This window comes from Egretta garzetta, unplaced genomic scaffold (assembly GCF_000687185.1).
Source record: "Egretta garzetta isolate BGI_Z169 unplaced genomic scaffold, ASM68718v1 scaffold108, whole genome shotgun sequence".
NCBI classification, from domain to species: domain Eukaryota; kingdom Metazoa; phylum Chordata; class Aves; order Pelecaniformes; family Ardeidae; genus Egretta; species Egretta garzetta.
This window is the reverse complement of record NW_009260614.1, coordinates 855,905-866,649: the sequence shown is the minus strand read 5'-3', so window position 1 is coordinate 866,649 and position 10,745 is coordinate 855,905. Positions and strand designations below refer to the sequence as shown.

General features: G+C 59.1%; 1 protein-coding gene across 1 annotated transcript in view; it reads right to left on the bottom strand.

The window, feature by feature from the left end:
* Positions 1 to 10,129, bottom strand: part of BUD23 (BUD23 rRNA methyltransferase and ribosome maturation factor) — a 16,002-nt gene extending 5,873 nt beyond the window's left edge. Inside the window, exons 1-3 of the mRNA XM_035900509.1 lie at positions 10,061 to 10,129; positions 9,487 to 9,658; positions 9,056 to 9,138 (exon numbers count right to left, since the gene is read on the bottom strand). Of these exons, the coding sequence (XP_035756402.1) occupies positions 9,056 to 9,138; positions 9,487 to 9,658; positions 10,061 to 10,129 (324 nt within the window). The remainder of the gene's footprint in view (positions 1 to 9,055; positions 9,139 to 9,486; positions 9,659 to 10,060) is intronic.
* Between the last annotated feature and the right edge of the window lie 616 nt (positions 10,130 to 10,745).

Genomic DNA, 10,745 nt, shown 5'->3' with positions numbered 1-10,745 from the left:
GGCCAGGGGGGCGCAGGCGGGTCGGGCCAGCCACTGGTGCGCCCACCTAGCTCCACTGCTGCGGTGGGATGGAGCAACCCTGGTGGGCACAGCAGCTGGCTGGGGGGGTCCCCTGCAGCCACACAGCTGGTAGGCACCATGTGCAGGGTCTGCTCCTTAGGCTGTGACATTGCCCCTCTGCCGGTGTGACCTTCAGTCACGGTACATGACTAGCAGGTACTGTGTGCAGGGTCTGCTCCTCAGGCTGGGACATGTCCCTCCTACCAGCATGACCTTCAGAAGATGATGCACAACTGCCAGGCTCTGTCTGCAGGCTCTGCTCTGGGAGCTGTGACCTGACCCCTCTCCTGGTGTGAACTTCAGACACACGGTACAGTACATGGCTGTGACGTGACCTCCAGAAGTGTGACCTGCAGACAGCATGTGACCACTGGATACCACACGTGGGCTCTGCTCCACAGGCTGCGATGTGCCCCTGCCGTCAGCATGACCTTGCAAATGTGGTGAAGGGGCTTGACAGGCTGGGATGTGCTCCCTCTGCTGATACGACCTGCAGCCACAGTGCCTGACAGGTAAATGCGGTTCATGGACTCTACTTGGTGGATGATGACGTGTCCTCTCAATTGGCGCTGCTGTTTGACCTTGGTGGGAGCCACGTGCCTGTTCTAAGCCACAGCAGAGATTAAATGGCTGTCAGTGGTGGTTGTGTGCTGTGTGTGTTTGTGGGGACTGCTCTCACCGGTGTCAAGATGTGGCGCTCTCTGGTTTTCTGTTAATCTGAGACCTGCCACCTCTGTGCTGTCACACACAGATGTTACTACATTTGGGGAATTTTAGGAGTGTTGGTCTCCAAATTGCATCGTTGCCCTTGTCTGTCCCTGTTCAGGGCTTGCCTTGCTGTGTGGCAAGTATGGATGTCTTGGCTTCAGCAGCCTGGAATAATGAAACCTGGGCTGGTGGCGGCTCGTGTCCTGGTCAGCATGCAACATCGCCTGGAGGTGCTGCCCGAACCACTTCTGTGTTCAGAACCGCCTGTCCTGTCTGGGGCTTGCCAGGAACTTCGCACAAGACCATCCTGTACAGGCCTTCGTGGCTGGGAGTGGCATGCTTCTGAGCACTGAGTGGCATGGCTCGTGTTTTACATCCCTCTAAGCATCATTTGCACATAAGACTGTTTGCCTATTTAAGTATTGAAGTGTTTTAAGAACTAAAGGTTGTGTCTCTCAGAGCTTCTGTCTTCCTGTGGGTGAAGGCTTTGGCTGTGCTGTGCTGGTACTACATGGAGTGAGCGAAGCTTCATGGTATCGAACTCTGACTATGTCAATGACGTCATCTGCGTTACTTTGCACTGGATTTGCTGGGCCTGGCTGGCAGGGGTTTGTGCAGGGGCCAATCCCTCGCCTCTCACTGCAGTCACCTTGGGTTATGTTTTCTCTCAACACAAAAATGTTAAAAGCAAATGTCTCGTGTTTTCCAGCTGTGGCGTTCTGTGATACTGACCTGAGCCTGAGGCAGTAGCGTGGCAGGGAGTGTAATGTACAGGGTAAATGCTGCACAGGATAGCTTTGTGCCTTTTTTTGGAAGTCATCATACTGCTTCCAGCTGCAGACTCGAGATTTGGAACAAATTTGGCCCAGGGGCAGAGCGAGTGCTTTCCAGTATCCTCTCTGGTTGTCAGGCTGTCCCTCTGTGGGATTATGGTGCTGAAACGTCAGCATGTGAAGAACAGGAGCCTGGTGTTCAAGGGCATTGGTTACGGAGTGAAAGTCTCCAGAGTTGTGGCTCTGTGTCACATGCTGATGTGTTTTCATGCTATAAACCGAGTCACTTGAAAGACCAGAGGTGGCTTCTCTGGCAGAGTTTGGCAGGAAGTGTTCTCTTCCAGACTGGAAAAGCTAGGGATGTCCATGGGAAGTGATGGGTACTAGGGAGCACCTGTCTAGTTCCTGGTGCATGGCTTGCAGGTTTTTAAGGCAGGCCTGCCGAACGTGAGGTGTCCTCTGGGTTGATCTTAAATCTATGTAGTGCTGACGGCTGGGCCTGTGGGCTGTTCCCAGAGGCAGGCTCTGTGCCCAGCCCCAAGCCAGCTTCCTGGGAGAGAGAGGGTCTGGGGTGGTGCAGCACGGAGCAGGAGGAACAGGCTGGCTGGTGTGCTGCCCGCATTGCTCTGCCCCCTAACACTGGGACACGGAAGAGCTGAAGAGCTGCTCCAGTAAGCTGGCTGGGCTGACTCCTGCTCCCTGTCTGGTGCTTGTGTCTGAAACTGGGGGGTGAAGTACCCAGGCACCAAAACTGAGCTAATCATGTGCCTTTCTGTGAGTGGTTTGGGCAGTTCATGCTACTGGTTCTTCCTTAGGTGTCCATTGATGTATCTTGAACATTAAAGATATCCAGCCGTGAACTGGTGATGAAATGGCACATCTTTCTTTTGGTGGGCTTGGATGGTAAATGTTCCTTGTGCGTGCTGGAAAATGGCGGGTAGGGGACAGGCTGATGTTTCACATCGTGACTGCAGCAGGTTGAGGAGGAGGGTGGGGAGGGGGGGTCCTGTTTCCCTGAGGCCGTGCTGGGAAGGGTGGCGTGCTGCCTGCAGTCAGTGGGGAGTGGGTAGGATGGCCTCCTTGGGCCACCATGGACTTCACTGCCTGCTGGAGACCTGTTCCATGCTGCCCCTTCCGCACGAGGGTTGCGGTGCGCTGGTGACCTACCCACTGTGCTCTCTGCACTCGCATGCTGTAGGCAGCATTTAGTTTTGCTGCTGAGTTTGGTCAGAGGAGGGGCAGCATGGTGTGCAGGGTATGGAGGGACACTTTGGGGCATCCAGTCTGTCACTTCTGGGGTGGTACAGTGTATACCCAGCATCGCCCTCACTCTGGTGAGTCCAGAATGCTCCTCTGCTCCAGGAAGGATTTCAGGAGCTCTGGCACAAAGCAGTTGGAGCTGGTCCAAATGCACAGGCCAACTGCCAGCTCCCAGCACACCAGGTTTCTGCTCCTTTGTCTTCTTGTGTCAATGCTGTTGTCATGTCCTTGTCTTTCCCTCTTTGTTTCCCTGATGGAGAGGTGCCAAGAGCAACTGGATTTCCTGCGGCTTTCTGTTAGCCAGGTGAGTGCAGTCCTTGCGGGGTGCCCCTGGCACAGCCTAACCACGGCAGCAGTGGTGCAACCGCGGGGGCTGGGGCAAGCTGCACAAGCCCATCAGCACCAGATGGTCAAAGTGGAAGAGGATAGGAAATGGGGTGCAAGTGTGGCTGACAGGATGTGTGAGGCTTGCTGCACAGGGTTCTACTTTGTGTTTAAGCCCTGTGTTCTACCTCCCCCGTGGCAGTGGCTGAGCAGTACTGTTGTCGAGAGGTGACTACTCAGTGCTCCCATGAGTGGGATGCTGAGCAATCGGAGAGGGCTGCAGAGCTGCCTTCAGAGAGGGAGGAGTGCTGGTTAGATCAGTGAGAGCCATCAGGAGTTCGCTTACCTCGTGCTTGCTGCGAGGGGGCATATGCTCGTGTGCTGCTCTAGTGCCTTCCTCGCAGCTGGGTCTGAGCCATGCAGCAGAGGTTGAAGCTCTGCAACTACCTGTGGCCTTGGTTATCTTGACACCTCAGGGACAACAAGCGTGGATCCTGTGGGGGTACGGAGCCACAGAGGGTTGTTTCTTTGAGAGACCGAGCCCATCTTCCTGCAGCTGGGGGTAAGGCAGCCGTGCGTGGGGGTCACAGCAGGGAACAGCTTCCACTCCCTGGTCTACTGCAGGCTTTGCCTCTTTTTGAGGATGTGTCCAGTTGCTACAAAACAAATCCCAGTAACATACTGCAGCCGTGGGTGTTCAATGGCCTCGTATGCGCTTGGTGTGGCGAGGATGGCAGTTTCAGCTGGGGAGGAGGCCACAATGCATTGTTGGCATCCTGAGGCCTTTGCTGGAAGGAGCGCGATGTTCACAGCGGGGGTTTCTTCCTCCTCGCTCTCAAGTCCGCTGGGCCGACTTCTACAGATTTTCTAGTGCATTCGACCTCTTTCTTCATTGCTCTGCAGCTCCACCTTACATCTGCCTTTATTGCAGGTTGTCTGTTGTGTGCGTGCTGGATGCTGGTTCTTTGCTCTCTTGCCCCCGACACCAATTTTGGTCAGCTCTTAGAGTTGTGTCACTGAAAGGAACTGCCCAGGGGTGAGTCGCTGATGGGGCATCAGCTATCACCTGATGTCCACCCCTCCAGGCCTCTACTGCTCTACCCTGCACCTTCTCTGCAGGGTTTATTCTGTGTAACTTCTTGTTACTCATTCCCACCCTTGAATCATTAACAACAGACATCACACCATGCCACTGTAAAATGGAAGCAAAACTAAAACTAAGTAGTTCACGGCCACTTGGTAATTAATCAAAGGCTCCAGGCAAGCTGAGACAGGCCCAGATGAAGCCTGACAGCCCCAGTCCTGAGGCCTTGCAAGCTCAGTGCAGACCCCCTTCCCCAGTCCCATCCCAGCCCGTTCTCGTGGGCTGACATCCCTGTAACCACAGGCTTGGGGTGCTGAGCTGCTGCCTCGGCGGCTGGGTGGGGCTGCCTGTGGGCATGGGGTCTCAGTGCCTCATTAGGGCCTCTCCCCTCCATCTGGAGGGATGGAGGGGTTTAAACCTGGCTCCCAGTGGGTGCCAGCAGGGCTGGGAGCATGCGGGGCAATGAGCTGCAGGTGTGGTGAGCAGGGTCCTGAGCAGCACTGGAAGGGCAGCCATCACCCACCAGAGGGGTGGCCTGGCAGGGTGGGGGTGTGAGGGCAGCACCTGGGGCAGCCCCAGCCCTCACCTGCCCAGACTGGTGGGCAGAGCTGCTTTTAAAGCCACAGTGGCTTTACCCCCCAGGGAAGGGCCACACGGTTGGCAGCACCCATGGGTGGGGGGCAGCTCCCCCTCCCTCCAACAGTCGCCCTGCAGCGACTCCTCTGTTAATGGAGTTAACTGTTAATAGAATTAACTGTTAATAAATAGAGTTTCCTGTTACCAGCCCTGTGGCCCGGGGCAGTGCCTGCCGTGCTGAGAGTCCAGCTGGGGCACCTTGGCACCACCCTGGCTGGCTGGCCCCAGCCTGGGGTTTTACATCTCCACTGGCCTGGCGTTGCAGCTCGCAGGGTCTCCTGGAGGCTGCCTGTGCTGGGGGACCCCTTCTCTCCCAGGTGTCCTGTCCCTCGTGGGCTGGGGTCTGCCGCTTGCCCAGCCTGGTGTCTGAAAAGCCAGGCCTGGGGGAGCCGGGCAGGGCCAGCTCCCTGCCAGTCCCTCCTGGATTTGGCTGCACACCAGCGGGCAGAGGGGCTGAGCTGGCCCCAGGCTGCTGTCTGGCCTGGTACAGAAATGAATGTGCACCTCCCCAGGGTGAGCAGGGGCACACTGACCCCCCCTTGATGTGGTCCTGCGGGGCGGCAGTGCTTGGTGCAGGCAGGGAGAACCACTGTGCAGGCAAGGAGGGGCACAGAGGGATCACCCTGTGCTGCTGCCTGTTACCAGCGTCTCTGTCTTGTGCCCCATGTAGGACTTTGTCCTCAGCCCAGGCTGCCTGTGGAAGGGGCTGGAGGTGCCAGTAGGACACAGTGCTGACTGCAGGTTCTGGGAGGAGAGGCAGGCGTGCCCTGCTTCCATGTTCCTCAGAGGTGCAGAGTGCACTGACGCCGCATGTACACCTCCCCACCGGGGCTGCTGCGGCTGGGGGATCTGGCCACCCACCTGGGGTGGTACCTGCTCCAAACTGGACAGGACCAACCCCAGGGTTGGAGGAACCTACCCAGGGCAGGGGCACGCCTTGCTTGGCAACTTCGCAGTGCTTGGCTGAAGTGGGGTGGTGGCCAGCAGGACCCGTGGGGCTGCCAGGGCCTGCCCACTGCTACCTGAGCTGGGCAGGCGCCTGGGGGTGCTGCAGGGCTCCTATGGGCAGAAAGGCAGCCAGGGCCACAGCACCCAGCTCACCTTGTCCTTTGGACCATTACTTTTAGTGCTGTCAGCTGTGGTGGGACACACTCACTTTCTCTGGGCTGGAGATGGCAGCTGCTTGGCTCGAGGGTTCACACTCATGGGGCTGCATTTGCCCTTGCTGTAAGGTTACTCCGTATCTGCTCGGGGCCAGGGAAGTGTCCCGGGGCTGGTGACAGACCCATGCAGTGTTGCCTGGGACTGCCCAGCCCTGGGGAGCCATGCAAGGCAGGCATGGGCTGGGGAGACCCACTGCTTGTGCCTGGCTGGTTTTCAGGTGGCATGGCTCCTCGTGCATGTTTGTGTGGGCACTAGTGCCAGCCCTAGTGCTGTGCCCAGGCCCATCTTGCAAGGCGGTGACACAGCTGTCAGCACTGCCTTTGGCTGGCATTCAGCCTGTACGGGTGCCTGGCTCTGGGCTCCAGCAGTGACCATGTCCTCACGCCATCACCTTGGGGTCCTTTCTTCCTGAGCCAAGTGCTAAGGTGGCCTTCTTCTCCCCGGTGGGCATCCAGATCCCCAGTGAGAGGCCTTGTACTTATGCCTCCCGCCGCCCCCACCCCGTGTGTGTGCATGCTCAGAGCCCTCATAGCTTAACACACACACATTGCTTGGGCCCACATCCCCGTGCTGCACCCACAGCCCTGGTCATCTCACAGTGTCCAGTGCAGCCCTCGGGGTGGCCTGAGCAACTGTCTGGGGGACCCTGGGACACTGGGTAGGATGGGGCTGCCTGTGCAGTGCAGCCGCCTCCAGACATAGCACAGATGGTCCCACACAGGCCAACGGGCTCCTGCCTGGTCCCCTTATTTCCCTGGTTGGATTAGCCCTGTGGGGCTGGTTCAGGAACCCAGCCGAGCTCTCATGCCATGGTTGCCAGCCTACTATGGTCCTTCCTCCTGGCAGGTGGCAAGCCACAGAGCCTGACTGTGGCCATCAGGCATGTCCTGGCAACTTCGGTTGGCAGGCTGAGCCCAGACTGAGCCTGGTGGGACCCAGGAAAGCAGGAGGTGCTCTGTGAAACCCCAAATGACTACCAAAAACCCCAGTGATTACCATCTCCTTCCCTGCTAATAAAGCCATGGTGGCTGGTCCCAAATTTATCCTAGTCTTAAACCTGTTTTAACTGGTTATACTGGATGTGTGGCCCCAGTCCCACAAGTGAGGGCTGGAGTTAGGAGTAACGGTGGGGTACCCGCCGTGGTAGAGGGGGCTATCAGACACTGCAAGCCAATGGTCTGTATTTTGGGGTGCTTTGTAGCCAGAGCCAGGGCCCTTGCTGCTTTGGACGGCTTTTAAGCAGTCTACATAACCGTGCCATGCTTCAGGGTGGGCAGGCAACTGGGAAAGAAGACAGGGGCTGAAAGCACGAGAAGAGCCTGAAACCAAATCTAAAAGCTAAAAACAGCCCAAGGGACACTCCAGAGCAGGGAATAAACACCCCAGGGGCTGCAGCTGCAGGAAGCAGGGCTGTCCCTCCCAGCCTTGTCTCGCCATCCATTGTGTGAAGTTAAGGAAAGCAATAGAGGAGCCCAGGATGGAACAGGCTATGCTCAGGCCTCCTGCTGCCTTTTCCAGTGGGGAATGAGGTCAGGGCTATTGTGAGAGGGTGGATGGAGAATGGGTACGAAACCACTGCAGGGCTGCAGACAGCCCATGAGACCACTGGAGTCATGCACAAGCCTGGCTAGCTGTGGGTAAAACTCTGCCTGGGGTGGGGGCTCAGCTTCTGGCATGAGGCACCTCAGGTTTCCAGAAGCCTTCACTACGCGTGGGGCCAAACTGCTGGGAGATGGGCCCTGGTGCCTGCCTGGGGCTCTCTGCCCACCTTGCGGGGGGCTCTCACCTTCCCCGGCGTGCTCATGGGCTGAGCCAAGTGCAGGTGCAACGCCTGGGGGCTCCCCAGGCTGCAGGACCCTACTTGACTGCTGGTCGCCTCCAAGCCTGGAAAATGTCCCACCCCAACCACTTCCTCCCTTCTGTCCCATCCCTCTGGTCATAGCCAGAGCCAAGGGGGAACAAAGAGCATGGAAAAGAGCCTTTATTTAGAAAGCGCGTGGCACCCAGTGCTCCTGGGCCCTCTGCCTTGCTATCTCCCACCCAGCTGAGCCCACTGACATCCCTACAACCCACCCGCCCCCACCTCCTGTCACCGTTCCTCTTGCTGTGGATGCAGAGACCTCCCCCTCAGCAGCTCCCCCAGTGCAGGATCCCCTGCCCAGCCACAGCACCCATCCCATCCTGCCCCCAGCCAAGCTCCTCCATCCCCCTGCGAGCACCCACCCCTGTGCTTGCCCAGCAGACACCGCAGCCCCCCAGAGCTGTGCCTTCAACATGCACACACACCCCTGCCATGTGCTCCCCAGCCAGGGTGCTCCTGCGCAGCTCCCCTGGGGGGACAGGGCCAGGAGCGGGGACATCACCCATCCCTGCCCTGCTACCGGTGGGGAGGCTCCTGCTTCTGGTGTTGTGGCCGTTGCTGCCTGCGGAGGGGCTGGGGGCTGAGCAGGGCAATGTGTCCAACGAGGCGCAGGGGTGAGCCCAGGCTGGGGATTTTGGAGCAGGGAGATGCTGGCTGGTGTCCTAGGGCTGGGAGATGGTGTTTGGGAGGTGCAGCCGGCATGGCAAAGGGCACAACAGCTTCTGAGGGAACGAGGAAGGTGGGCACAAAGCTGTAGGAGAGATTGAAGGCTTTGGGGGCTACTCCACCCCGCAATGGGGCAAGGCGGGCTGGTGCTGGGCTAGCCAGGGCACCTGGGCACCCCGTGGGGCCTGCAGGGTTCTTGCCCACCCGGTCCTTCTGCAGCAGCTCCTGCAGTTTCTCCAGCTGTGTCCGGCAGATGTGGGACCGTGTGCGGCTCTGGCAGAAGGACTCCAGAAAGGCATCAAGGGGCAGGTCCTGGGCCAGGAACCGCGCTATCTGGGCCTGTGGGACAGGCAGTGGGACAGCATCAAGCCAAGAGAGCTGTGGGACCATGGAGCTGAGCCCAGATGACTGAGCACCACCCCGTCCTCTTCTCCAGGGCCTGGCACACCAGAAGCATGGGAGAGGAGTCCAGGCCCAGGCGAGGAAAGGGCAGCAGCACAGGGGTCTCGCCTGACTCACCTCCGACTCTGCCTCAGAGGCATCAAGCTTGGCTTGGAGCTGGCCCAGGGCGCTCTGCGGGCTCCAATTCTCCAGGTACGCCTCTGTGTTGGGAGTGCACAGGGCTGCCAACAAACCTCCTCCCGGATGCCCCCATTGCTGGGGCTGGGGTCTTTCCCATCCCCAAGCATCCCCCACCCTCGAACTGAAACACCCCCAAACACATCCCGGGAGCCACCTGCACACCAAGGCCTGCATCCCACTGCGGCATCAGTCACAGTCAAGGGCTGGCTTTGTTGCAGGCAGCATCACCCCCACCACCCCCGATCACGGCTGGGCCATATCCCCAGGGCAGGTTCGAGGGCGCTGAGTCCACCCAGGCCCTCATATTAACGCAGGTTGCTCTGGCTGTGCTGGGCTGTGCCTCGTCCTATTGGCCGTGTCCCACTCACCCAGGCGCTGCTGCTTGTCCCAACATGCCTCTCGTATCTCCTGCAGCTCCTGGTACTTGATGGCTAGGGAAGCCTTCCCGTCCTCCAGCCGTGGGCGCAGGGACAGGTTCACCCTGGCCAGGGCGCAGTTTGAAGCCAAACACATCTCCCGCTCCAGCTGCAGACTCTGAAACTGTGGGAATAGAACCAGGGGGGTGTGTCAGCATTGGGAGAAATGGGCAGAACCAGTCAGAACTGCCCCGATCTTTGGGGAGCAGTTGAGCCTCCGATGGCTGGACAGATGTGTGCAAGGGGGTTTTTTGCACATGGGAATGGGTTGTATCTAATGCAAACAGCCTGGTGGCCCCAGGGCATGCTGAGAGCAGAGCTGGGCCTGGAGAAACTAGCCCAGAGTCTCGGGGGTTGCCGTGGAGTCATTAAAACCAGAAAGGAGGTGCTGGCGGCGGGCCGAGCGCCGGTCGATGTCAGAGGGAAACGGATGGCGAGGTAAAAGATGCATTTAATAACCCAGCTGGGCAATGGCTCTCAGGGCGCTCCTGCTCAGAGCTGTTTGTGTACGGAGAGAGTGTGGTACGTGAAACCTGGGCTGCCCTCCTTGCTCCTCGCAGAGCTCTGGCTGGCAGCTTGCTGGGAGGAGGCCCATCTCTATCCAGGGGCAAACCCTTTCCTCCTGCACTGTCTCCACCCCTCTGCTCTGCCTGGAAAGGGACTGCATCCTGGCAGGGATGCAATGGCTGGACCTGGGCTACCAGTGGCACAGGGCAGCTTACCCCAAATGTGGCAAACTTCACAGCTGGCTACCCAGCCCTCTCTGCGGTGGAAAGGGCTTGTTAGCTAACAAGGATGTCAGGAGAGAGGCCCCCCCCTCGCTGCACACACGTCTTCCGCCCACGCAGAGGGGAGCAGAGTGTGGTGCCCGGCTGCGCTTTGAGAGGCCCAGGGAAAAGCTGCTGAAATGGGGCTTTGGAAGATTTCAGAATACCCTGACCCTGTTCCCACAGAGGGCACCAGGAACCGCTGGAGCCAGGGAGCACTCAGGGCTCAGCCCAGCTGTGGGGAAGGGAACCAGATGTGGAGGGCATGGCACGGGGCCAGGGCCTCCCAGCTTCCCTCAGCTCTCGGGGCAGTGAGAGCAGGCGGGGGCTGTGGCCCTGCTCAGGGTTTTGGTGGCCCGAGGCCCGATGGCTGCGGAAACCCCGAGCAGCACCAGGAGCCCCGGGGCAGCCGCCGAACGGGACGCCCAAGCTGAGGGTCGCCCA